Source organism: Muntiacus reevesi, chromosome 21 (genome assembly GCF_963930625.1).
Source record: "Muntiacus reevesi chromosome 21, mMunRee1.1, whole genome shotgun sequence".
Lineage (NCBI taxonomy): Eukaryota > Metazoa > Chordata > Mammalia > Artiodactyla > Cervidae > Muntiacus > Muntiacus reevesi.
Window position 1 is genome coordinate 3,746,177 of NC_089269.1, and position 27,379 is coordinate 3,773,555.

A 27,379-nucleotide genomic window follows, 5' to 3' on the forward strand; every position below is an offset into this window, starting at 1 on the left:
ACGAGGGTGGGATGATTTGAGAGAATAGCATTGAAACACGAATATTACCATGTGTGAAACAGAGGACCAGTCCAAGTTCCATGCATGAAACAGGGCACTCAAAGCTGGTACACTGGGACCACCCAGAGGGATGGGGTGGGGAGGGAGGTGGGAGGGGGTCCAGGATGGGGGAGACATATACACCCTTGGCTGATTCATGTCAGTGTATGGCAAAACCCACCAAGTATTGTATAGTAATCAGCCTCCAGTTAAAATAAATAAATTGATTTTTTTTTAAAAGATGACTACTATCTATAGAAAGAAATAGACCATTGTAAAACCAATCAGTTTAAAAGATATCTTTCTTAATGTGATAAATTTTTAAAGTTAAGGTAAAAATGCAGTCATTCATGTGATTATTGAGCACCTGTTATGTGGCAAGCTCTGGGCAAGACCCTGGTGGAGCTGCATGTACAGAAACTCAGAGGATGGAGGGAGCTTACCACGATCCAAGAGCTGAGAGGAAACCCCTGCGGCCAGCTCTCCTGAGCGAGGAGGAGAGTGACTCAAGATTGCGTGCGTTAGTTGCGCAGTCTCGTGTGGCTCTTTGCGACCCCATGGACTGTAGCCCGCCAGGCTCCTCTGCCCATGGACTTCTCCAGGCAAGAATACTGGAGTGGGTTGCCTTTCCCTTCTCCAGGGTTAACTGGAAAGAAAGACCAGATCCAGATCATTTTGGTCATTTTAGGGAGTTTAGACTTTATTCTTTGTGTAATAAATCTTTCCATTCAGGCTCAGAAAATTTTAAGTCCTCATATAGTCCCTGTTGTTCATCTCACTTATTTTACTCAGATATTTCCTCATCTTGTTACTAGTTACTGTTTCTTATTAGTAGTAAATAGTTTATCTACAGATACCTGGTCCTAGTGCATCAATATTTAGCTTCAAAGACCTATAACTCAGAACAGCTAGTCAGGGGAAAAAAGGACAAAAACCAACTAATCAGAAGGAAAACTCCATGAGGGCATAAACCAATTTTGCACATTTTTTGTCTCCAGTTTATTATGCAACGCCTGGTGCATAGTAGCTGTTCATTAAATATTTGACAAAAAATCATCGGTCAGCACCTTGCTTGTAACTTTTAGAAAATAGTGGGTTGTTTTTTTTTTTTTTTTTCCTGAGAACCATTTAAAGTTCAAAGCAGCGTTGCTGTTTGTATAAATTAGAGAAACAAACTAGAAAGCATCCTCTTCACACGTTTCTCGCCACCTGTGAAGTAAAGACCTTCTGCTGTCATAAGACCAAGCTGAAGCCTTCCTCAAGGGGTTGTGTCTCAGGCTCTTCATTCCCTTATGTCATGTCTCTTGAATTTTTTTCCTTTTCCTTTTTCCTTGTCATTATATTATTCTAAGGAGCCCTCTTACCTCTCCCATTCCTCTTAGTAAGGAGAGCTGGGTCAGTGCCAAAAGCCTCTGGATGGTGGGATATGACTTCATTTTGTTGCCAGAGTTTATGGGATAGCTCACACATGGCAAAGATCATTTCTGACAAAGTAAAGTTCTGTGATCAACAAGAAACTCAAAAGCTTCCGTCTTAGGCTGGTCAAATCAAGTTAGGACACATTCATAACTGGAAAGTGAGAGAGAGGGACGGGAGAAGGAGGGAGGGAGGATTGGGATCACGACATGGAATATTCTCAAAGAATATTCTCACAGAATGTCCTCACAGTATATAATCATATCCTTAGTAATTGGCAGTAAGAGAATTAAGACACATATTAGGCAAAGAAACGACAGGAAATTGTTGAGTACCTTTTAAATTACTGAGATTAAAATCCTCATAATTTAAAACTATTTTTTGAGTCTGTTTGTATTCAAATTCATTTTGAATGCTTTCTTATTAATAACTTATTCTAGCACCTACTCTTAAAGCTTTTTGCCTAATAGTGTTCAATCGACCATGGTTCAACAAGTAACTTATTGATCACCTATGTAAACAGTACCGATTAGGTTATTATAAAAGCATTACAAACTCGTCTCTTCTCCCATCGGCACTGAGTCATTGGCGTCGCTCTCATTTGCTCTGGTTAAGTACACCATCATCAGTGCAAACACAGGATAGACTGAGCTGTTTCTCAAAGCTGTGCATCTGCATATATGCTTAGGATTTAAGATGTAAACACATCATTTTTGTCTACACGTCTAGGCCCCACTGCCTCCATCCCTAAAAACGTGAACGTTATTTGATTGTACATTATCTGTGTTTATATTGTTTCATATTTTATTATAATCTTCCCAATTTCTCAAAGATTAACATAGTTCTAATGTCTCAGCTTAGTGGCCCCACTCCTAGGAGTTTCTTAGTAGATCTGGGACAATGATTACATTGTCACAAGCTCCCAGGTGATAACTAATGCTGCTGATCTAAGAACCACATTTTGAGAACCACTGTCTTGCATACTTCTAAGTGCTTAAAGATAAGGGTTATCTTTGCAGTCCACGACTGCAGCTTTTGTGCAGCTCTCCCTGTGAAAGTGTCCACCAAACAACTCTCCCTTATTTTTTTGTTTTTCTTTACAAGACTTTAGAACCAAGCTCCATTGGCCTCATTATCTTGTCTTTAAGCTTTGGATATTCTTGTTAAAATTGCTTCACCCACTCTGTCACTTGTCACCACAAAGACATTTTAGCATTTTGTCCTGCCTGCTTATACAGCCTGCTCAAACTCTGTACTTAATGTGTATTGGGGAGGAGATTGCTTGTCAAAGGATCACTTCTGACCCTGTCCCCCACATCAGTTGGGCTCAGAATCAGGACCAGCTTGGAATCTACCTGAATTATCCTTTTATTAGATAGTTAATATCTAAGATACAAAGTTAATATCTAAGATACAAGGTTAATATCTTACATCCTTATATAGAATTAATATTTAATATCTTTAAACCTAAGCATATTGGAGATGAGATGTCAAAAATATACATTACTGTGATTGGTCCTTGGAGTAGATGAGAGTATTCCATATCTATCAACCTCTCATTTTTGTCCATTTTAGTCATCTTACTCAAAATTTCCAATAACTGTTGCTTATTCTGTCGTTATGTTTATTTATCCCTAGTTTCAGAGCTCTTTTTTTTCTTAAGTGATTGTAAAAAAAACAGGTCCTATCTATTTTTAAATGGCATCATCAAAACCTCAAGAACAGATAACATAACGCCCTACTTTATGCACACTACTAGGCTTTTAAATGTACTTTCTTGGCTAGTCTTCCTATCGAGCTTAGCGTGTTTGGAATTGACATGCACACATTGCTATATTTAAAATATATAACCAACAAGGACCTACTATAAAAAAAAATCTGGAAATTTTTTTTTAATTACAACTTTTATAATTATTAACTTTTAAATTCTTTTATTTTCCTAAGGAAGAGGAGACAGACAATGAAGAAAACTTTATTGATCTCAACGTTTTGAAGGCCCAGACCTATCGCTTGGTAAGTTACATGGGATACATGCAGGACCAACAAGCAGTCAGTCCGTGTTTTCTGCTGGGAATGGAAGCAAGTAGAAATCATGGTTGGCCATTGTTCTGTGTATTATTTGAAAAGTAGCTCTTGAAATTATTTTCCTATACATAAAATGTTAGAGCAAATATAAAACTCAGAGGGGCAAGTGGAACAGCCTCTGGTCTATATCATGAAATATCAACTCAGCATCAATTTCAAGTTATTTTCCATTATAATGGCCTGTCATGGTCTTCATTATAGGAAAATAGTTAAATTGTAGGTAATCTTTGAAATAAAATGGATTATATTAAGACTGGTATATGACTAGATGGTCAGTTGCTTCAGGTCAGTTTTTGCTTTATTTTGATTAGGAAATAAGCCCAGTCTATAAAAGAGAACCCACTCAATGAAACAATTTCCAAGTACACTTGGGATTTTTGTATTTCCCTGTATGTATGTTATATTTCAATAAAGTGATACTTACTGCATGCTGCAAAAGTACATATGAAACAAAATCTTATTTGTCCTTTATTTAATTTTTCTCATCTTAATTCTGCAAACCAGTTTGGATCAGTTTTGGGTGCACATCATGAAGACTTCCTTGGCTGCCTCACCCCAAGGCGGTCTCTTCACCCCTCATTCACGGCCATAGTGTTGTTAGCATCTGCAACTATTATTAACAGCATGTGTGTGTTTCCTGCCCAGCTTGAGGTGCATGTAATATAATGTGGCTAACTTGGCTGACTGTGTGAGTTGTCTTTGAGACTTTTCAGTACTTACTAGGTATATGACTTTGAGTAGGTTTCCAATCTTCTCGTGCCATATCTTCATCATCCATAAAATCAGAATAAAACTATTACCTTTAACAAAGATTTTTTTTTTTTTAAAGATTTAAAGAGTTACTGCACATAAAGCATTTGTATGATGTCTGTCTGGCACATAGAAAGTACTTACAAGTTATTGGCAAAAACCAAAACCACACCTCCCCCCCACATTCCTTCTCTTAAATCTGACTTGTATAAGCTCCTTGGTAACAGGAATAACTATCATTTTTTACATTCTCCATAGTGTAACACAGAAGGTACTGACTAAATGCTTCTTAAATGAACAAATAATTATTTTGTTGCTCAATTGAAAATTATTTCAAAATAATATGTTAACATTTAAATACAGCCAAGCTTCAGTTATAACAATATTCTTGCCAGTCACTATAGTTTTCAACGTACTTTAAAACACATCCTTAAAAAATAAAAATAAAAATAAAAAAATAAAACACATCCTTTCCTGACCTTTTAAGGTATTTGAGAAGATGTTACCTCTGTCTTATAAATACAAAAAATGAAATTTCTAACCTTGAGACAGTTTAATCTTTTAAAAAGCAAATAAATTGCAGTGCCTTAATTTTAGCTCAGTTTCTTCAAACTCCCAAGTCTGTTGCTTTTTCTCCTTTACCTTATAACAAAGAGTTCAATGGTGTAGATTCCTCACTTAAGCAAGGATGCTTCGGTGCCTGGTGTTCTTGTGATGAAGATGTGATGACAGAGTCCTAAAGTGTGAAGAAAAAAACAAAACTAGAGTTGCATACACAGTTATTCTTATAAAGAAGTTGTTGTTTGTGCTATTCATTCTTATATTGATGGTGTAAATAGAAGCCTGTGCAGGCCACCTGTGATTCCCTCTAGACTATGTAGTTTGAGTATTCGGAAGGAGCAAAGTAATTTAACTTGCCTCTAGCATGATTCTTAAGTCCCTGTTGGTCCTACTTTCAATTTTTCACCTCCATTAAACTCTGTAAGGATGGGTTTTTGCTCTACCAGTGACTTTATAAATGATCTAAGTATTAGATCCTTTGGTCAATAGTTATTCATATATAACCTAGACTTTTTTGAGCTAAGACTGTATGGTTGCGTTTTCACAAGAGGAAAAAGTCTGAACACCAGGTGTTTGTGGATGGTCAGCCATGAAGTACTAATGAGGCAGAAAACCCTTTCATATTTAAAAAGTCTGGCAAGTTTATGATGTTGCCCACTAAAGCCATCTGCCGGAGACAGCTGTATCTGACTGCAGCTTGCAATGGCTCAGGCTGCTCTTTCCCTAAGACAGAACTATTGTATAGTTAGGAACACAGGTTTAAGACTTTATGTTTCATGAAGCAGGTGTGCTCACAATGCAGAAGAAATGTTATGTCACTCAAGGTGACGTGATGAATTCGTCGCTAGAACAGGAATGGTGGATTCTATCTAGGAATTGATTTCCTCAACGTATACGTGACCGTGCCAGCCCCGCAGCGTGTGGCTTACAGCAGACCCCTCTGCCTGTGGTTTCGAAACATTAGATGCTTCTCCAGTCATTCTGTGTCTCCTCCCCAGCTTTATGGTTCTTCACAGGCTCTGGCGTTATACTCGTCTGACTTGTTTATTGTCTGTCTCAACCAGTAGAACGCAAACTCCTCTAGAGCAGAAACTTTTTAAACTGCTTTTTCACCTACCTGTGCCTGTTGTGTAGAACGTGCTCAATATTGAATAATATTAAATGAAAACACGTGTGAATGGATGCTATTTTATATTTATAATTTTATGAGAAAGTATAGTTTAATCTTCATGGAGAAGAGAATCTCTCAGCAATAATTGGGTTCTCTCCTATGTACCAGGTAGGATCATGCAGGGAGAAGTCTACTTATATTCCTTTCTTTCATTTAATAAAGCACAGTCTAGACCCTGAGAAGTTTGCTCTTAAGGATGGTGGTAACTCAAGAAGCTGGGTCTGCATGAGCATTTTCCTGAGACTCGTGGTAGGAACAAGAGAGAAGGCAAATGAGACAGATATACGTTGTAGATTGTGTTCTCTGGAAGTTGACACGGAGACAGTTTGGGATGCAAGATGTTCGTGGTGAAAAGACAGGGGAGAAGGCGGTATTGGGCAGGGGGGGATCGAGCTGAGTCAGGCCTGGTAGAGCCTTGGCCAGCCTGCTGAGAAGCTGTGGACGCGGTCTCTGGAGGCAGGCTGCCCTGGGAAGGAGGCAGGCTGCCCTGGGAAGGAGGCAGGCTGCCCTGGAAGGAGGCAGGCTGCCCCGGAAGGAGGCAGGCTGCCCTGGAAGGAGGCAACCCCCGGGGTCGTAGCTCCGCACGCAGGACAGAGCCCGAGGGAGCCGCTCGCTGCCCCGCTGAGCACAGGTCCTTCCTTGCAGGAAATCCGAGCGCTCCGGCGTCCTGACCCCCACTAAGTAGCTGAAGCCTGTGGCTTCTCATCTGAAGAAGCTCTGAAGGGATGCTGTGTGCCCGTTGACTAAACTGCAGTGTCCGCCTAATCAGAGCGTGATGCGGCGGCAGCATTCATGAACGCCGAAACCAGGGTTCTAAGAAAATGGTGCTTCCTCTCAATCATGAACGCTTGTGGTGACGGCATTGGCTTGTGTGGAAGCAGGTGTTTTTCAGAATAGTCATCTACTTCAAGGTTTAAAAAATATACTTTGAAGCCGTTTTTGCTGTGACTTCCTCCTCCAGTCTCTTAGCGCGTTATGGTTTTACCAGTAACACAGGTTTACCTCATCTTCTGATACTTCACTTCATTGCGCTTTGCAGATGCTGCATTTTTTTTCCCCACAAATCAAAGATTTGTGGCAACCCTGCATCGAGCAAGTCTGCTGGTGTTATTTTTCCAACAATATTTTCTCACTTAGGCTCTGTGTCATATTTTGATAATTCTAGAAATGTTTCAAACTTTCCCATAATTATTATATTTGTTATGGCAATTTGTCATCAGTGATCTTTTGTCTTTTATCCACAATCTTGATGTTACCACTATGACTTGCTAAAGGCTCAGATGACAGCATTTTTAGTGATAAAATCTTTTTTAATTAAAGCATGTACATTATTTTTTAGACATGAGGCTGTTGCACACTTAACAGACTACAGGGTATTGTAAACATACCTCTTAGGTGCACTGGGAAACCAGAGCAGTTGTGTGATTCGCTTTATTGTGGTATTCACTTTATTGAAGTGGTCTGGAGCCAAACCTGCAATATCGCTGAGGTTTATGTCCATACTGTGCAAGAAAACAACTCCTGCAACTAGTGAGGGATTGCTTTATTTTTCCAGAGTTTGATTTGCGGGTTACTTGTTTAAATTTTGAATTTTTTTCAAAAAAATTGCTAGCCCCCAGAGTTCCACATTCTCTTGGTCCCTCTGGTTTCCGAACGTTTTCCAAGTCTGAGATTGAGTAGAAGCGTCTGTGAGGGTGGCCACGGGGTGGGCACACTAGTGAGGAATGAAGCTCTGACCGCGGGGCAGAGCCTGTGAGGGTGAGTGATGTGGCAGAATGTTCAAGACGTGAGGGGTGGGAGCAGGGAAGGAAGCAAGGAGTTCAGCAGGTGTTGTGGTTATTACCATTTGAGATTTGAGCATGCTAATTGGAAAGTGCCTGCATGTTCATGGTAACTAGGCTGTAATTATGAGTGGTCTCTGAAAAACCCATCCATTCTGAAGCTCAACAGAATCCCAGCAGTAGCGATCTGGCAGCATAATGCAGATGTCTCATTCTTCTCCCCCAGCAAAAAAAAAAAAAAAAAAATGGGAGGGAATCTGCGCACTCTCTGAATTCTATTTTTAAATGCCCATCACTTCATTTCAAAACGTTTTTTTCAAACATGCCATAGACACCATTCTTCCTTGAGATGCTAAATTTAAGGTTTTAGAAATCAAATCCTAAGTTATACAGCACAAAACCAACTCTCTGAAAAGGTTTAAACACAATTGCTTTTTAATTGCTTAGCAAAAAATTCATTGTAGCAAGAATGAGAAAATTTTTAGCTTAAAAGGCAAAAGCTGTAAGGAAGTAAGACTCTGGGCTTAGGATAAAAATCACCTCGGTTGTAGTTTAGGGTGTCATTGTGGCAAGTCTGCAATATTGTAATCAAAAAGGGGGCGAAGATGGGTCTACCTTGATTAATAGCTTAAATACTTTACATTTTCTTCACTTTACCTGTGGTTGACACTTCACTGTTCAGCAAGGTGTCTTTCTGAGTAACACGAGGGAAAATATACCATGCTCCAACATGACGTGCCCACGGTTTACCCCTGGTTCTGATTCCTGCTTGAGGAAGACGTTCTTTCCTCTCCTTTCCTAAAACCATGGGGTGTGAGTTCTCTTTGTGCTGTGACTGTGCTCTGTCATTGGCGCTTCACCGAAGAAACAATTAAAACGCCACATGTTTTGAGTGTGATGGAATGCGTCATGGCTGAGCAAAAGCTTTTATTTCCCTGGTAACTAACCCGTCCCACCCCAGCAGTCTCACATCTGGAGGTGAATAGGAAATGTAGGTTAGAGAAGAAGGCTGCATCGCCCACTGCTCAGAGGAGGCTCAAATGGCAGCCCTTGCTGGGTGTAAAGGAGAGTTTTGCTTGATCTTTAGCGTCGCTTTTGAATCCACACTTGAAATAGGAAAGAGATCCTCATCTTCATCCTGGTTTCATTGTGAGGAAGCAAGGACTTTTCAAGGTCTCTTCCAGCTCTGAGTCCATACCTTTAAGGCCAGTGCTACAGTGGAAAAGCAGCCTTAGATATAAAATGCTGACCACATGGCCATGATCTGTCCTCTCTCTAACTCTTCTTTCTTATCTGTAGGTGGGGACACAATTCAACCCAGAGTTGTTTTAAGATTAATAGAACTTGGGGACCACACCTAGCATGGTGCTGGCAGAGAGTATATGTTTGATGAATTTCTTGTTTTGTATAATTTTTACCTCTCCCCTAGATTGGAATTAGTTATAAACATCCTTAGGTGTTATAGGAGAATAGAAAAAAGCCCCAATCTCACTATACAAGTTTCTAGACCGCCATGAGTGTTTTTGAGTGAGAAGCTTACGTAGCGTGTAAGTTATAAGGAAGATTGCATTTCAGTGTAAGTCGGGAAGCTCTGCTGGCAGCATGGCTCTAATTGTCTGTTGCTGCATTGTTATTGAAGGCCCAGTCTGCTTTGGACTCAGTCTGCTGTTGCCTAGGTTCTCCCCTATAGAGATGACTGAGGGGAATCTAATGAAAAGTATTGTAGTTTTAGGATCTTTCCTAGGAATTATTTGAAAGCTGTCCTCTGGCTTGGAGGACAAAATTCACAAAATTCACCTGGCCTCTGAGGTCTTCACAATATATTCAATTTTCTTTTGCTTCCCAGTATTTAGCTTTTTAATCTCCTAGACTGTCATCTCATGTGATCTTCACAAACGATGTTAATTCAATATTTCCTATTTGGCTCATGGTGCTTTCCTGCCCATGGAAACACTTGACTTGCTTCTCCTGCCTGTTTACAGCCCAAACTCCCTTGTAAAGTTAACCTTAAATTTCACCATTGCCATTTTCTCTCTCTTATTCAGACTCCTAAAGCATTGACCACCCCCACACTGGCTAGTTTTTGGAAGGTAATCAAACTTACATTTTTACTTGTTTTTATTGAAAAAACTTTTTTCTTTTTAAAAGTAAAATATATTCCTTGTTTATTTTACATGAAAGCCCAAAAGAATACAAAGAAAAAGTTAAAAATTTCTTCAGATCTCAGCACCTAGATATAAACATTGTATCCCTTTACACATAATTGCCCTGAGGTCGAGTGAGATGCTAACATTTAGTGAATCTGGATGAAGGGTATATGTGATTTTTTAATGCTATTTGTGTAATTTTTTATAAGTCTGAAAAAATTATCCTGATGCAAAAATAGATTACTGAAGTAGTACAGAGTTAAAAAAATAATCCACATATATGGTTATATTAGTATATGAAGAAATGCAAATCAATCAGAGATTCAATTAAATGGTGATGAGATAACAAGCTGTTCATCTGGAGAAAAAAGATGGATTCCTCCCTCATATCTTACACCCAAATAAACGTCATATGGATCAACAAATTAAAAACTGATGAGGCCCAAGGATATGGGCAAGTGTAATATTCATGGGTTGAAATAGGCATGATAACACATGGTGAGAAAACTAAAAACCATAAAGGGAAGAGTACTGATAAGTCTGAATGCATAAAAATTAAAAGCTTGTGTATGGAGGGATGGGGAACACCATAAAGTTAAAAGACAAGTAAGAAAGTGGACAAATATGGTTGTAACTTAAGGTGCTTCAGAGCTTGTGCTCCAGGGTGACCTTGGCTGGGCCCTGCCGCTTACGAGTGATGTGACATTGGGGAAATTGCATAACTGCTCTCTACCTCGTTTTTCTTATTCGAAAAAATGGGAATAAGGCTCCTTTGATTCATGGTCTTATATAACCCGTGTGTAAAAGCATCTAATACCATGCTTGGCATATGATAATGGTATTGGTAATTGTAACTACTAACATATATTGGGGGCTTATTGTGTATCAAGTATTATGAAAGCCTTTCAAATACATCATTTAATTTAATCCCCGTAACAACCCTTTCAATGTGGAGAGGGTACAATTATTACTTCCATTTTGCAGATGGGGACCCTGAGATTTAATGACTAGCAGCTAGTAAGTGATGAAGGTGGAATTTGACCAGAGATGGGATGCCTGACTCATTGTCTTAACATTTACATCATACTGTGGTGATTCTTAAGACAACTTAGTTCCCTGAGTCCTGGGAATATTTAATCTTGACAATTAATTGGATTTTAATATTCCTCTCAGTAGGTATGAATTGAGCTCTTCAAATGTATTTAAGTGCTGGTATATCCATGTGGTTACAATCTCAAAGGAAACCTTATAGAAATTCATGCCATAAAAAGTTAGACTTATTTTGCATACTCTGCAACACCAAGTATAATGTCTGCATTATTTCCTCCAGACTCACTTCCTGTGTTACTTTCTTTGGTTTTAGTTTGAGAAAATAAAAAGTCTGTAGAAATGATTTTATCTTAGCTCTTGGTGTACTAGTGTAGCTGAAGTACTTAAGGTAGCAAAGGTAGTTTGATGTGTTAAATAGAAATCATATTGGAGGTTAAATTCTCCTTCAAAAACAATTTCAGATCTTTAATTGGAAAATTAAATTTATTTTGTGTTAATTTGGGGAGCTTTCTTTTTACCCTTTCTGGCATGTGGGAACAAAATTTGTTCAAGTCTTGATTCATATTATAACTCAATAAAATTTCTTTTGATAGTCTTAAAATTGAACTTAAGAAAACTTTTGTGAACTTCATATATTTCAAGACAGAGGCTACCATCTATCTATTTCTTTTGATAGATTAGCCAGGGTTTAATTTGGTTATTCAGAGCAAATTTGAAGATACTTTTTGAATGGTATTAAACATTTTTCTTCACAGTAATATAGTGTTAAATCATGTAAAACCTAATTTGGAAAGAAAATAACGAATTAGACTCACATTTTGTGCTTCTTTAATCATGAAGAATTGACTTGTAGCGACATGAATGGTTTTAACTCTGCCTTAAATATAATTTGTTAAAATCATTAGATTTTGAGAGAATACTCTGATTGAAATATCAATAACTTATTTACCCCTTTCTCTATCTTTATTGATAGATGGGAAAGAAGGACACTAGATACCCTTAGGAGAAATCCTGTTTAATCCATAGTAATACTGTATATACTCTATTAGCCTTTTGGCCATCTAGCCTATCTTGGAAATGCAGCAAATGAGGCAGAATGCAAAAAAGGTCCCTGAGCAACCAAAATAAGGATAAACACTTTCATTTAAAATTTTTCTGTGAAGAGTCCTAACCTCACTGCCCTCCATCCCTGAATGCTCACTTTTCTCTCTTGTATTCTTGTGCTCAGTCGCTCAGCTGTGTCCATCTCAGCAGCCCCGTGGACTGTAGCCACCAGGCTCTTCTGTCCATGAGATTTCCCAGGGAAGACTACTGGAGTGGGTTGCCATTTCCTTCTCCAGGGGATCTTCCTGACCCAGGGATCAAACCCGCGTCTCTTGAGTCTCCTGCATTGGCAGGTGGATTCTGTACCACTGCGCCACCTGGGGAGTCCAGCTTAGCCTAAATTCTAACAAGGTTGGTTATTAGGTTTCTAAATCCACAGAAGTTTAGGAGAAGGAAGAGGTGCTGCAGACAAGCAGGGAGACAGCCACAGGTGATCACTGGCATCTTGATACTAAAGACAGCTCTAGGAACAGTTTGAAAGCAGACATTAGAAAGCAAAACTTATAGTTATCTGGGATTGTTTAGTGTGGGATCAGTAATATCCAGATTTCTCTGCTTTTAAGGCATCGTTGTATTACTGCATAGTACAAGAGATGTCAAAAAGATTAAGTTATAGCCAGTAAATGTCAGCATTTCCCGTATCCGAAATCCATGCTGACAGTGGTGTCTGATCTTCCTGAGGGCAGGGATTTGGGCTTGGTAGTTGTAGGCTTAAGCACCTCCCCTTGCTCTTGTTTCATTACTAGTTATATGTTGGGATCTTCTAAATCTCCCTTCATCTCCCATTTTCACCCGGAAGTCGGTGAGTCCAGTTTCTGCCCAGGCCTTCATGATCTATGTCCTCCCCTCAGGCTCCAGTCTGAACCTGATGTCTGACTTGAGGCATCTGTGTTCGGAAATGTCTTCTCATGGGTGCCTGAGCCTTGAGCTTCACTCTCGGGCCTACGCATGCGACGGCTTTATTTACACTCTTGTCATCTCCCTTTCTTATATGCAGGGTCTTTCCTTATCACCTCTCTGTCATCATGAGACCAAAACCACATCTAATTGTGTATATTTATGTGTGTGTGTGTGTGTACATAAATGCACACACAGAGAACATAGTGTTTTTTCAGATGCTAGACTGTCCCATTCGTATTTCCTGGGAAAAGGGGAGACTACTTTCTGGAATAGGATTCTGAGCAGGCTAGTACCATCATGTTTGATCCTTGAACTGACCTTGGGTAATACGCATCAAGGTTACATTATGGGATGGCTTAGACTGTTCTCTTCATTTCTTCCTTTGGCAGTCTTAGGGTCAGTTCTCATCAGTTTCTTTTTCTTAGGACCAATTATTACCTGCATTAACTAGCCTCAGATGCTTTCTAGTAAGCTGTAAACTCTTTACAGGCAGGAATTAAACCCTTTGTCATTCCATACTAAGCACAGTGCCTGGATTCTTACCTTGCATGTTGTAGAAGCTTAACAGATAGCTTATTGGTAAATTAATTAATTATAAATGAGACTTCAGGGTTGTCTGTGTATTATTGAGCTTCTAATTGTTTCTTCAGCAACATTAACTAGAAAATGCAATTTCCAAAAGGCATCCTTTATCTTAGTTAATGTTGTTTCAGAGGGGGACTTCATCATGATGATATAAAATTTTGATTAAGTGGAAACAGCAGTTTATTTCTCTTTACTAATAGCTTCACATAAAATACCATTTGTTATCAGAGAAGCAATTAAAAGGAAAGGTTTTCCCAAAGTATTATAACCAAGATGTGGTTAAAATGATTTATACTTCATGTGTAGGGCTTGCTCAATGAATGTATCCACTTATTAAGCATTTGGAAATTTTGAGTGAGGAGCAAAGTTATGAAATATATGTGCAAAGGTGAAAGTAGAAAGAGCCTGTATAGTTTGAATACGTTAATGCTGCTCTACCAAATGTAATGTGCTTTTTTTTTTTTTGGCCATTTCTTCATTTAGTAACCTAGGTTATTTCCCCCAGTATACTAACTATAGCCTAGGACTGAGTGAAAACTTTTGAGCTACTACATTAAATCATTTCAGGACATTGGGAGTAGGAATTAGCAAATCATTGCTTACCAAAGCCAAATAATAAGCTAAGAAGGGTAAATGCAGCTTACTAAAGGGCCCAGTATAAAAATAAACGGTAGTTCATCCACTGAAGTATCTTGATGTAGTGTTTGATCTCCATGTATTCTGTTAACTCTTGGATTCTGAGTCTGATTCACACAGGGCCAATGCTAACCCATTTGCCTTTGTGAAAATTAGAAAAATGTGCCCTTCGTTGAGTAAAAATTTTAAATATGCACGACTTGAATAATCCTATGTTCAGGCCTGAAGAAAGTGGAATATGGATGGCTTTGGTGATTCTGGGCTCCACCCTCCTGTAAGGAAAGGAGGAAGGGGGCATGGGGATGAGAGGATGGGCTTGGGGAGCAATGGCTCGGGTATTTCATTTCATTCATATTTCAATACCAATTTCAGTTCATTCAGACAGTGGGTCTGTAAAGCACTGATTTTTAAATCAGTGATTAGAACATCTATGTTCTATTAAGAATCATAGAAAAACTGCCGCTTCAGAGGACATGTCCCTTTCTGACTCAGCCCGGCTCTGCAGGGTTGGGACGTGGGGGGCTCGTAATCCTGGCAGGAGCAAGCCCGTGTATATACCATACACACGCCCCAGATGTCAGGGCTCATATCCCACCGGCAGCGCATCCACCCTCCCACCCTCCCCCTCATCCTCATCAGACCTCACCCCGTTTGTTATAGACAATGAGTGGGTCAGAATGGGGCTTCCTAGAGCCAGGAAGGGGAACTGGGATGTGCCAGTGAGCGTGCGAGTGTATGCATGTTAATGAGGATCTGTGTGGGGTTAGCGTGACTGAGAACGTTCCCCGGGGAGATCAGTGTCTCTCTCACGCCGTCACGTACATCCTTACGTAACTTCACACGTGTCCGCTTTGTGAATACACCACCGCTCCCCAGTTTGGATGCTGTGTGCTGCCTTGGGTTCAGTTTATACAGACACATAGCATTATATTAGGTGCTCAATATAATACAATGTTTCTATGTTTAAATGAGCACTTTCATGTTTAAAAAATGAACATTTTTCACTCAAAATGAAATTTTGAACATTTTTCACTCAGAGTTGCCACATTTTACAAAGTAATCCTTGTATTTTTTCATACTCTGGGTTTTTTAAAGCTAGAATGTAACTGAATAAATTCAGACCAGATATTGTGGAATGAAAAAGCGCATACTAGTTACCCATCCTCTAACTGCATGGTTAGAACTGTGTGGCCCCCAGAATTTCTGAACAAAAAGCTGTATATGCTCCTTTCAGGGCTCAGCGTCTGTTTCGAACTTGCTGATAGGAACTGGGAGGCAGGAGAGGGAGAGAGGCTTTCTCGTGTTAAGTGCCCTAGAGACTCGGGAGTGAGTTCAGAGACCTCAGGCTCCCCATCGAATCAAATCCCGATATAAGGCTATTCTTATCCTTGGTGTTAGACTGGATAAAAATATCTCTTAGTGACATAGATTCACACTAAGTGTAATTTCACCGTGAGGTTGTTTATATAGTCTTTTATTTTAAATGTTGTATTTTGGGAAATTTCAAACATATACACAATTAGAATGAGATAATGAACCCTTACGCACTAGGACCCAGTTTAACAGTTAACATTTGGTTGATCGTGTTTCCTTTGAAGCCCCTTCCTCTTTTTTTCTTTACCCCATAATATTTTAAAGTAAATTTCAGACATTACATCATTTCACTTTCAGCGCTTATCTCTAATTTATAAGTCCTTTTTAAAACATATCCACCATGCCATTATCATACCTATAAAATTAATAATAATTCCTTAATATCATCTAATACTCTTCCACATTCCAATTCCCCTGATTGTCTCAAAAACATCCTTCGACAGATTATTTAAATTAGAATCCATAGAAGGTCTATACATTGTATTTGGCTGTTTACGTCCCCAAGTTTCTTTTTTTCTACATTAATAAATATTTTTCCTTACTTTTGAAATAATTTTTCAAAGGAGCATAAAAGGAAAAATACCAAAATTAACATATTAAGTTTTATGTTTTGTTGTTGGTGTTCAGTCACTCACTCGTGTCCGATTTTTTGTGGCCCCATGAATTGCACCATGCCAGGCTTCCCTGTCCTTCACCATCTCCCTGAGTTTGCTCTAACTCATGTCCATTGAGTCAGTGATGCCATCCAACCATCTCACCTTCTGTCCCCCCCTCTCCTCCTGTCCTCAGTCTTTCCCAGCATCAGGGTCTTTTCCAATGAGTTGGCTCTTCACATCAGGTGGTCAAAGTATTGAAGAGTCAACTTCAGCATCAGTTCTTCCAGTGAATATTCAGAACTGGCTTCCTTTAACATTGACTGATTTGATCTCCTTGCTGTCCAGGGGACTCTCAAGAGTCTTCTCCAACACCACAATTTGAAAGCATCAATTCTTCAGCGCTCAGCCTTCATTATGGTCCAACTCTCACATCAGTACATGACTACTGGAAAAACCATAGCTTTGACTATAAGCTTTATCTTTAAATCATTAATTTTTATGCTCTGTATGTTTTCAGATCCATACATACTTAATGCTGAAGTGTATAGGGCTAAGAAAATGGGGGGGAAAAGTTTTCCTTTTCTGATTTGAAAACAGGCATGAATTGATCTTATTTCCCAACAACAGAAATCAAATGCAGAAAGTAGACACCTACCCTATTTGAGTTCATATAGATCTGCATTAAATCACATTTTTAAGCTTTATTATGGTTTAACCTAACCAAAATATCACCTTATAAATACAAAATTTGTAAATAAAGTGCCCTTTGCTTCTGGAATTTTATCTTTTTTGTTTTTAAGATTTTGGGTTTATATTTCAGTACAGTGAGTTCAATCTAAGACAGTGTTTTCTTACCAAACATGTGAGTATTTGTATCTTTTTAACTGTTACTAATATACCTAAATGGCTTGTCCATTTGATAGTATTCCTATTGAGTTCACTCTGATATCTCAGAAGCCTTATTCTTTGTAAAAAAAAAAAAAAAAAAAAAAAGTTACGTCACAAATTTGCTTCTTTATAATTCTAAATACTTATTTTGCTATTCTACCAGCTTGGTGCATTATCTTCTTTCAAGATGGATAGGAGGACAGAAAAGAATTTCTTCTGCTGCTGTAATTTTAACACTACCATGCTTGATATAAATTGTGCAGTGCTGCTAAAATGCCTCAAAATTTTACCATTTCTTTTTATAAACTCTCAATCCTGTGATATCTTTCCTTTCTTAGGATATGAACGAGTCTGCCAAGCAAGAAGATATTTTGGAATCTACAACAGATGCTGCGGAATGGAGTCTGGAAGTAGAACGTGTACTACCACAACTGAAAGTCACGATCAGGACTGACAATAAGGTATAGGAGAGAAGACATTTCGGTCAGATAGATTTCTATGTGGCCATTCGGGATCAAGGGTACTCCCACTTATGCAAATGACTTAAGAAGGGGTTCAGTTTCCAGTGTTTTATTTTAATAGAGGTTTAGTTAACTGTTGTTGGATGAATATATAAAGTATATGGTCCACAAATCAAAGAATATATCTTTAAAATGATTTGGAATATATCACGTTTCCCGGGGAGTAAGGTGTGTTTTCTCCGTATATTTTGATATATTTTCTTGGCAGTCATATTTTGTCTAGGTGAATAGTGAATGAAATTGTAATTCCGTGACTGTATACTAACGGAACAGAGTTAAAATGGTTTTAGATCTCTGCTGGATGGCAACACAGAAGACATCCTGGAAGTTACCGTACATAATCGATTCAGTACACGTGACTAAAAGTTAAATATTAAGAAAATAGTCAAGAAATCATATGCAAAAAAGATTTGGAGATTAGGTCAAGTGAACCAGCCCATTTAGTGAAGTTTCTGCTTCTTTTTTACCTACAATTTATGAGTAACAACTTCAGAACAAGCTAATAAGTGACTAGACAATCCTATTCTTTAGACAATACTGTATACTAGACAATACTATAATAGTATCATAGTAATCTCTAAAAAGAGCTAGAGAGACATCTAGGTTAAAAAAAAATAAAGAAAGGATTTCATCTTTGGAACCTGAGACAAGCTCCAGAATTACGGAACAAGGTTCCAGGGAAACTTGTGATTCTGCAAATGTGGTTGTGTGTCTGTCCCCAAAGTATAAGCCTTGCAAAGACTGCCGTTTTCTGGGAAGCTGATTCATACTAGATTGTCTGGATTTGGGCTTGTAGAGTTGAATCCTGGAGAACGTAAGACGTGGCCTGGAGCCAGTCCACTCCCAGGGCAGCCTTTAAAATAAGGACCTCAGCGGTCTTCCAAGACTGTGAACGGCTGTGGAACACGCTTTCTCTGGAGCAGATGGGCAAAGCCTGCAGCCCTGTTTACCATATATTGACCCAGTCATTATGGAGGACAGTGACTAGTTGAGTACATTGGGGGTAAATTCTTTGTTTATATATCTCATATATAAATACATATTAATAAGAATTTCTTTCCTGATTTGATCTCTGCTGAAAGTCATAATTTGCAAAAATGTAATTTTTTCTTAAAATGTAATTTCTTATTTTTTAGTTTTGTTAGAACATATTCTCTTCATAAAATTAAAGATCGCTACTATTGTGATTGTAGTTAGAACATGTTAAAATGATTGTGTAGTTGGGAGCTCTCAAGCACATTTTAGATCCATTAGGAAGCAAGTTTAATTTGTTTACTTTCAAGGTAAGTAAACTCTTGAAATCGAACATCTCACAGTTGGATGTTTGATAGGATAATAATAGGACCACACAATGGTCTTAATCGCCATATAATAGAAGTAATTGAATAAAAAATGAGAGAATAGAGATGTAACTGGTAACCTGTTCGGTTTTATAAACCAGTATAGCAGTAATCAAAATCCTGGATTCTTACAAAATCGGGAAGAATTAACTAGTTCAGAGGTGGACTGAGTATCATGCCATTCATTACCATCCTTGACCTTACGAGGATATACTGTGTCAGATTAACTATATAATCCCTGTTACAGGCAGGCAATACTCGAAAATGTCAGATAAAGTTTTTAGGGGGGTTGGTATTTTTTAGAATATGTGAATATCATTTTTCCAAATACAGACTGAAATTGAAGAAAGTGGAGAAAACCACTAGACCATTCAGGTATGACCTAAATCAAATCCCTTACGGCTATACACTGGAAGTGAGAAATAGATTTAAGGGACTAGATCTGATAGACAGAGTGCCTGATGAACTATGGATGGTTTATGACATTGTACAGGAGACAGGAATCAAGACCATCCCTAAGAAAAAGAAATGCAAAAAAGCAAAATGGCTGTCTGAGGAGGCCTTACAAATAGCTCTGAAAAGAAGGGAAACAAAAAGCAGAGGAGAAAAGGAAAGATATTCCCATTTGAATGCAGAGTTCCAAAGAATAGCAAGGAGAGATAAGAAAGCCTTCCTCAGTGATCAGTGCAAAGAAATAGAGGAAAACAACAGAATGGGGAAGACTACAGATCTCTTCAAGAAAATTAGAGATACCAAGGGAACGTTTCATGCAAAGATGGGCTCAGTAAAGGACAGAAATGGTAGGGACCTAGCAGAAGCAGAAGATATTAAGAAGCGGTGGCAAGAATACACAGAAGAACTGTACAAAAAAGATCTTCACAACCCAGGTAGTCACAATGGTGTGATCACTCACCTAGAGCCAGACGTCCTGGAATGTGAAGTCAAGTGGGTGTTAGGAAGCATCACTACGAACAAAGCTAGTGGAGGTGATGGATTCCAGTTGAGCTGTTTCAAATCCTGAAATATGATGCTGGGAAAGTGCTGCACTCAATATGCCAGCAAATTTGGAAAACTCAGCAGTGGCCACAGGAATGGAAAAGGTCAGTTTTCATTCCAATCCCAAAGAAAGGCAATGCCAAAGAATGCTCAAACTACCGCACAATTGCACTCATCTCTCACGCTAGTAAAGTAATGCTCAAAATTATGTAAACCAGGCTTCAGCAATACGTGAACCGTGAACTTCCAGATGTTCAAGCTGGTTTTAGAAAAGGCAGAGGAACCAGAGATCAAATTGCCAACATCTGCTGGATCATTGAAAAAGCAAGAGAGTTCCAGAAAAACATCTATTTCTGCTTTATTGACTATGCCAAAGCCTTTGACTGTGTGGATCACAAGAAACTGTGGAAAATTCTGAAAGAGATGGGAATACCAGACCACCTGACCTGCCTCTTGAGAAACCTATAGGCAGGTCAGGAAGCAACAGTTAGAACTGGACATGGAACAACAGACTGGTTCCAAATAGGAAAAGGACTATGTCAAGGCTGAATATTGTCACCCTGCTTATTTAGCTTATATGCAGAGTACATCATGAGAAACACTGGGCTGGATGAAGCACAAGCTGGAATCAAGATTGCAGGGAGAAATATCAATAACCTCAGATATGCAGATGACACCATCCTTATGGCAGAAAGTGAAGCAGAACTAAAGAGCCTCTTGATGAAAGTGAAAGAGGAGAATCAAAAAGTTGGCTTAAAGCTCAACATTTAGAAAACTAAGATTATGGCATCCAGTCCCATCACTTCATGGCAAATAGATGGGGAAACAGTGGAAACAGTGGCTGACTTCATTTTTTGGGGCTCCAAAATCACTGCAGATGGTGATTGCAGCCATGAAATTAAAAGACACTTACTCCTTGGAAGGAAAGTTATGACCAACCTAGACAGCATATTAAAAAGCAGAGACATTACTTTGCCAACAAAGGTCCGTCTAGTCAAGGCTATGGTTTTTCCAGTGGTCATGTATGGATGTGAGAGTTGGACTATAAAGAAGGCTGAGCGCAGAAGAATTGATGCTTTTGAACTGTGATATTGGAGAAGACTCTTGAGAGTCCCTTGAACTACAAGGAGATCCAACCAGTCCATCCTAAAGGAGATCAGTCCTGGGTGTTCATTGGAAGGACTGATGCTGAAGCTGAAACTCCAATACTTTGGCCACCTGACGTGAAGAGCTGACTCATTGGGAAAGACCCTGATGCTGGGAAAGATTGGGGGCAGGAAGAGAAGGGGATGACAGAGAATGAGGTGGTTGGATGGCATCACCGACTCGATGGACATGAGTTTGAGTAAACTCCGGGAGTTGGTGATGGACAGGGAGCCCTGGTGTGCTGCGGTTCTTGAGGTCGCAAAAAGTCGGACACGACTGAGCGACTGAACTGAACTGAATATCATTTTGAGTTTAGATTTTTGTGGTGAAACATACTGACATAAAATCATGTTTGATTGCTTTTTCTGAATTCTTCTGTAGATAATTTGGTCTTTGTGTCCAGTAGTTAGTTCATAAACCCTTTTTTTCCCTAAGTATTTCAGCTGTAGCAAATGGGAATTACAGCTTTAAGGTCAATTCTTTATTCAACTCACTTAAAAAAAATAAAATTATACATTGATTTGAGAAAATAAGGTGCTAATGAATAGAGAAATGTTTTTCATGTCTCAGAAGTAAACTAATCTAGTAATATATGTGGTTTCTCACGGACTCATTATCCTCCTTCATCAGGAGACGTTGACTTCAGCATCACGATAGATCCCCTTCTTCCTCAACTCCTGACTCCACTAAAACCAAGACCTCTCCTTTACTTTTGGACAAAACCATAACCTTTCACTTATCTGCAGCCTGTTTAGGACCTCTTAAGATTTCAACTTCATGTTTGGGGGTGATGGCGAGGAATTACTTACTTTCAGATCAATGTGTTTTACTGATCACTGTTAGATTAATTTTTAAGTAGCATAGAGATGTAGGAGATGAATAATGCAGAGTTTCCATTATTTAAATCCATTATAAATTTCTTTAAAATAACCTGGTGTTAGAAGTAAAAAAAGTCCCATATTTATTTGGCACCAGATCAAGCATTTGTTTTGCTTTTTTTTCTTATAAGTTCAGTTTATTCCTTGTATGCTTCCCAACTGCAAAAATAGTAAGTCTTCTTTTATGTTCTTTTTGCATATTTCAGTCTGTATGCTTGATGAGATCCTGTCATACACCAATACTGTATTTTGTATATGAGTCACCTTGTAGTCAGGTTTTCACTGCAAGGCTAGCTTATCCTCATTTCTGGCACTACTTGTTATTATTGCCAGTTCCCAAAGAAAGCAAATAAATTTTAATATTAGCTTAAATAAATTACAATTGGGAAAATAAATATGTTGCCAAAACTACAAATAATACATTCCACAACTGAAAATAAAAAATTTTGTCATATGCTGGCTTGAATGTACTGTATGAGTGGTTTCCATTTTTAGAGCTGGATACAGAGAATGCTCCTGGTGATTACTTCTAGAGTAGCTGTGTATCTGTCTCAGATCTACCTCAACTTGGAATAATATGTCTGAAAACACAGTCAAAAGTTCTGCCAAGAGAGTCAATGCTGCATCAGTGCTGCTGCTGCTAAGTCGCTTCAGTCGTGTCCGACTCTGTGCGACCCCATAGACGGCAGCCCACCAGGCTCCCCCGTCCCTGGGATTCTCCAGGCAAGAACACTGGAGTGGGTTGCCATTTCCTTCTCCAATGCATGAAAGTGAAAAGTGAAAGTGAAGTCGCTCAGTCTTGTCTGACTCCTGGCGACCCCGTGGACTGCAGCCTACCAGGCTCCTCCGTCCATGGGATTTTCCAGGCAAGAGTACTGGAGTGGGGTGCCATTGCTTTCTCCGAAGAGAGACAGTCAATAAATTCAGCCAAATCCTGGGTCATTCACCCCAAGTTAATGGTTCATTTAGGGCCAAGTTCGTAAGGCTAGGGCGTCAGTTCCTTTGAAGGACAGTCTGAGGACACTTAAGCTGGAGTAGATGTTGGTGCCGCCTAATAAAATTATCTACAGCTATTAGTCTGCAACTCTACATCTTGTTGTTCTTGTTTTCCTCTTTATTTCTCTAATCTTTCCTTTCTGCTGTGTTTATTGGGCTTCTCTCATAGCTCAGTCGATAAAGAATCTGCCCGCAATGCAGGAGACCCAGGTTCAGTTCCTGGATCAGGAAGATTCCCTGGAGAAGGAAATGGCAACCCATTCCAGTATTCTTGTCTGGAGAATTCCACGGACAGAGGATCCTGGCAGGGTACAGTCCATGGGGTCACAAGAGTTGGACGTGACTTAGCGACTAACCCACCATTGTTCTTTATTCGATCCAATAGTAAATGCCCACAACTGTTACACACCTGCTTGGATGGAAGGTAAAACTTTCAGAGCAAGCATCTGTGCTTATACTCAGACTAGACTTAAATCTGTAACTGCTCAAAAGTTATCCTAGTCTCTGAGTACAATAAAGTTTTATTTTTAATTATATACGTAATACTGAAATAATATTTCAAGGGGAGAGGAGGCAGGCAGTGTCCTGTGAATTAGAAGCTAGGGAGAACACATTTAGTCCTACCATCAAATCTCAGAAACTTAATAGAATTGTGGTATAAAGACCCAGGGAAGATGGAGCCTATCTCACACACCTTCCGTGGGCACCCGAAATTCATATTTCTGCCACTTACTAGCTGTGTGATCCAGGGCAAGCTACTGTACCTCTCTGTTCCTCTTTTCCTTATCTCTAATGAGGGACTAATTATATTACGCCCCTCGTGAAGTTGTTGTAAAGTGCCAAGAACAGTGTCTGGCACATAGTTATTGCCTAATAAATGTTGATTGTTTTTATGTTACAGCATCGTTTTGTAATATTATTGTCTTCTATCATAGCCCTCAGTATCACTATTCAGGAGGAGTTTACAAAATTTCTGCACTAATGCTTCTGTCGTTTAAGGAATATTGATTACAGTCAGCCTTATGTTTTTACATAGGACATAGTTGGATTCATAGATTCACTCTTATTTTGGTAATAAATCTTTCCATTTTTTGCCCCAGTAAAGGTGTATATAATATGATGAAAATAAGAGTAGTAAATGATGCTTGCTCAGTGCTTGCCTTGTGGCGTGTGCTGCTCTTACCACTTCACATATTACACTCATTTAATCCTTTCCGCTGCCCTGTGATATGCAGGCACCTTTTAATACAGGTGTGGAATCTGAAACAAGGAGAAGTTATTTGCCTCTGCCTAGTCAGTGACAGACACGATATTTGAGCCTCCAACTTGGGTTCTTAGCTATTCCGTTTATGACTATATAGCACCCTGGTTTAAAAGCACAAACTCTGAATCCAGGATGCTTGAATCATAATCTTGACTCTAACACTTATTAGCGGTTGGACCCTGCGGGTAGGTTACTTAGCCACTCTGTGCCTCGGTTTCCTCCTCTGTAAAATGGAATTCATTATAAAGCCTGCCTGAAGCTATTAAAAGTAGTAAATGAATTAGCATATCTAAAGCACTTGGAATGGTGCCAGGAGAATCACTTAATATATGTTTCTGTGTGCTCTTATGTGTAGTGTTGAAATTGTACCTCTTTTTTCCACCTAACATTTCATCATGAGTATTTCCACATATCCTTAAAAATTATAAACCATAACTTCAGATGACTGACTGAAGGTTACCATCACTCTCCAGCTCACCGCCAGGCAGCGAGAGGGCTTGGCCAAGTTTAGCAGGTTGGGGTCACACCAGGAGGTCTAAGATCTGGGTGGGGAAATGACACGGCAGCGTCTCACAAGAGCTGTGGTTCGGACATGGGCAAGCCTAGGGACCCTGAGACCTGAGAACACAGTCCACTAGCTGGAAGTGGATTGGCCAGTGAGTTGTTTCAGAGAACGAGTGGTTGCTGAATAAGGAAATCCAGGTGAGACAGAAAACATGGAGAGCAGAAAGCCAAAATGATGATTAAGTAGAAAATGAAGTTAGAGATCTTATATGATTACTTATTGCTGCAAGAATGTACAGTCAGAAAAGCCTATGGGTTGTAGCTGCTGTTATCTGCTTTTAACTGTGTGAGGGGCTCTTCTCCAGGTTACTTTATGATAATTATTGAAGGATAATATTTCCTACTTGATCAAAATATTTTAATTTCTATGATAGTAATTTTTAAACTTTTAAAAAAATATTTATTTTAATTGGAGGATAAGTACTTTACACTATTGTGATGGTTTTTGCCGTAGTGAATCAGTTGACAGTTGTTGGGTTGAATAACAAAATGACTGAAGCTGAGATGCCAAAGAATTCTGCATGTTCTCTGTTTCTGGGAAAATAGAAAATGTGCATTAATATTCATATAGATTTCACTTTCTGTATTTTTTATTAATTTTGATTGCTAAAGAAATAATGACATTTCTTAAGGAAAATTATTCTTTCTTTAGTTTTCTTTTTACTATAGAAAAGCAAGCCTTTATTTGACTTTATGGAAGTAAACAGAGACCATCTAAATGAGAGCAAGTCTGTTTATTCAGAGCTTGCTATAGCACGGAGTCAGTCACCAGCACTTGCATTTGGCAGAGAATTTAAGGCATGCAGGAATATTTAAAAGAATTATAGTAGAAAAAAGGAAAGGCTTCAAATGTTCACATGTGACTGGAAATTTGGAGGCAGGCTCACTGGAAACAGGTCCTCTCGTGATCGGTTATCACTTGCCACACAGGTTGTGGCTTGGCTTCCTGAAGTAGTGGCCACAGACTGTGGGTCGGAATTCTATTTTTAGTAATGGTCTAGCTATTATCTGTTGTCCATTTGTATGTTCATTTCTCAACTTTAGTCACTGAACCGAAGGGAAGTATCTTCTTAAAATGATCGATCTTATTCATCTTTATCAGGAGAATGATTTTTTTCAAGTCAAAGGTTTTTACATAGAAGCCAAGTAATCATTAATAATATTTATTTCAGAAATAAGGAAGAGCAGCAACTGTGAAATCAGTTTTCAACTAAACCTTACACAGATCCTTTTTTTTCAATTATGCAGTATTTATTCCTAAAAGATTGTGTATTAGAATGATTTAATATTAGGTATTTAATGCAATGAACAAATGTTCTATCGTGCTTTAATGCCCTGTGGATATTGTAATTAGAATTTTGATTAATGACTTAAATAGACTTTTTTCCAAATTATAATTAAATGTTTCCTGCTTTGTTGTTTTAAAAGATAGTTGGCTAGGTACCCCTTCTTTCCACCAGAATGTCTTTAGTCATTATGTAAATCTTCAGGTTCATTACAAGGAATTCAGATAAAGAGATGATTTTTTACTTAAAGCTTAGGCAGTACTGCAGCATGTGTTTCTAATTATTTCAAGCCTTTGATTCACTGAACTGCTTTTTTACATCCTTACTTGTTCTTCAGAGTCCAGCTTTTTCAGGTTGCAGTTGTAAAAAGAACCTTAAACTTTAAATTTCGACTCCAAGCAGTTGGATTTTGTTTTAATGTAAACAAACCACACGGATGTTGTCTTGGGTAATTCACAGCAAGAAACCTTGGGAAGTCTTTGTGCTAAGGGTGGAATCATTACAATAGTCTTGAGCCCTGGGGCTCTTCAGTCACTGTGCTAGCTAAAACCTAAAAGGGAATAGAGAGGCCTTCATTCATTAGTAGGTGGAATTCCATTTAAATGAACCTGAAGGGACCAGAGAATCGCTGTATTATTTCTAAGTCTCTTCATATTGGAAGCCAAATCCTGCATAAATGTACAATGGTAGGCTTTCTCTTTTTACTCTTGTAGACAAATCTGTACCTGGAAGCAATAGAGGGTATGTTCTCCATTCCAAAGCAGTGGAAGGTCAACTTGCTTTGATCTGCCATCAGTGTGTTGAAAAGTGTTAATAAAATTTAGCTTTCTAAATATTTCTTACCTATAGGGATTTATCAATTATTACAGTTCTGGAATAAAGAGCATTTTTTAAGACTTCTACTGTGGTTGCTGGATAGATTATATTAATAGGATCCTTGTTCAGTTCAGTTCAGTCGTGTCCAGCTCTTTGCAACCCCATGAACCGCAGCACACCAGGCCTCCCTGTCCATCACCAACTCCCGGAGTCCACCCAAACCCATGTCCATTGAGTCGGTGATGCCATCTCATCCTCTATTGTCCCCTTCCCCTCCTGCCCTCAGTCTTTCCCAGCTTCAACATCAGTCCTTCCAATGAACACCCAGGACTGATCTTCTTTAGGGTGGACTGGTTGGATCTCCTTGCAGTCCAAGGACTCTCAAGAATCTTCTCCAACACCACAGTTCAAAAGCATCAATTCTTCGGCATTCAGCTTTCTTTATAGTCCAACTCTCAAATCCATACATGACCACTGGAAAAACCATAG

The 27,379-nt window shown here is 38.9% G+C and overlaps 1 protein-coding gene across 1 annotated transcript in view; it reads left to right on the top strand.

The window, feature by feature from the left end:
* Nucleotides 1–27,379, top strand: part of IFT57 (intraflagellar transport 57) — a 69,150-nt gene that overhangs the window by 18,691 nt on the left and 23,080 nt on the right. Inside the window, exons 5-6 of the mRNA XM_065913725.1 lie at nt 3,400–3,468; nt 17,422–17,544. Coding sequence (XP_065769797.1) covers nt 3,400–3,468; nt 17,422–17,544 — 192 coding nt within the window. The remainder of the gene's footprint in view (nt 1–3,399; nt 3,469–17,421; nt 17,545–27,379) is intronic.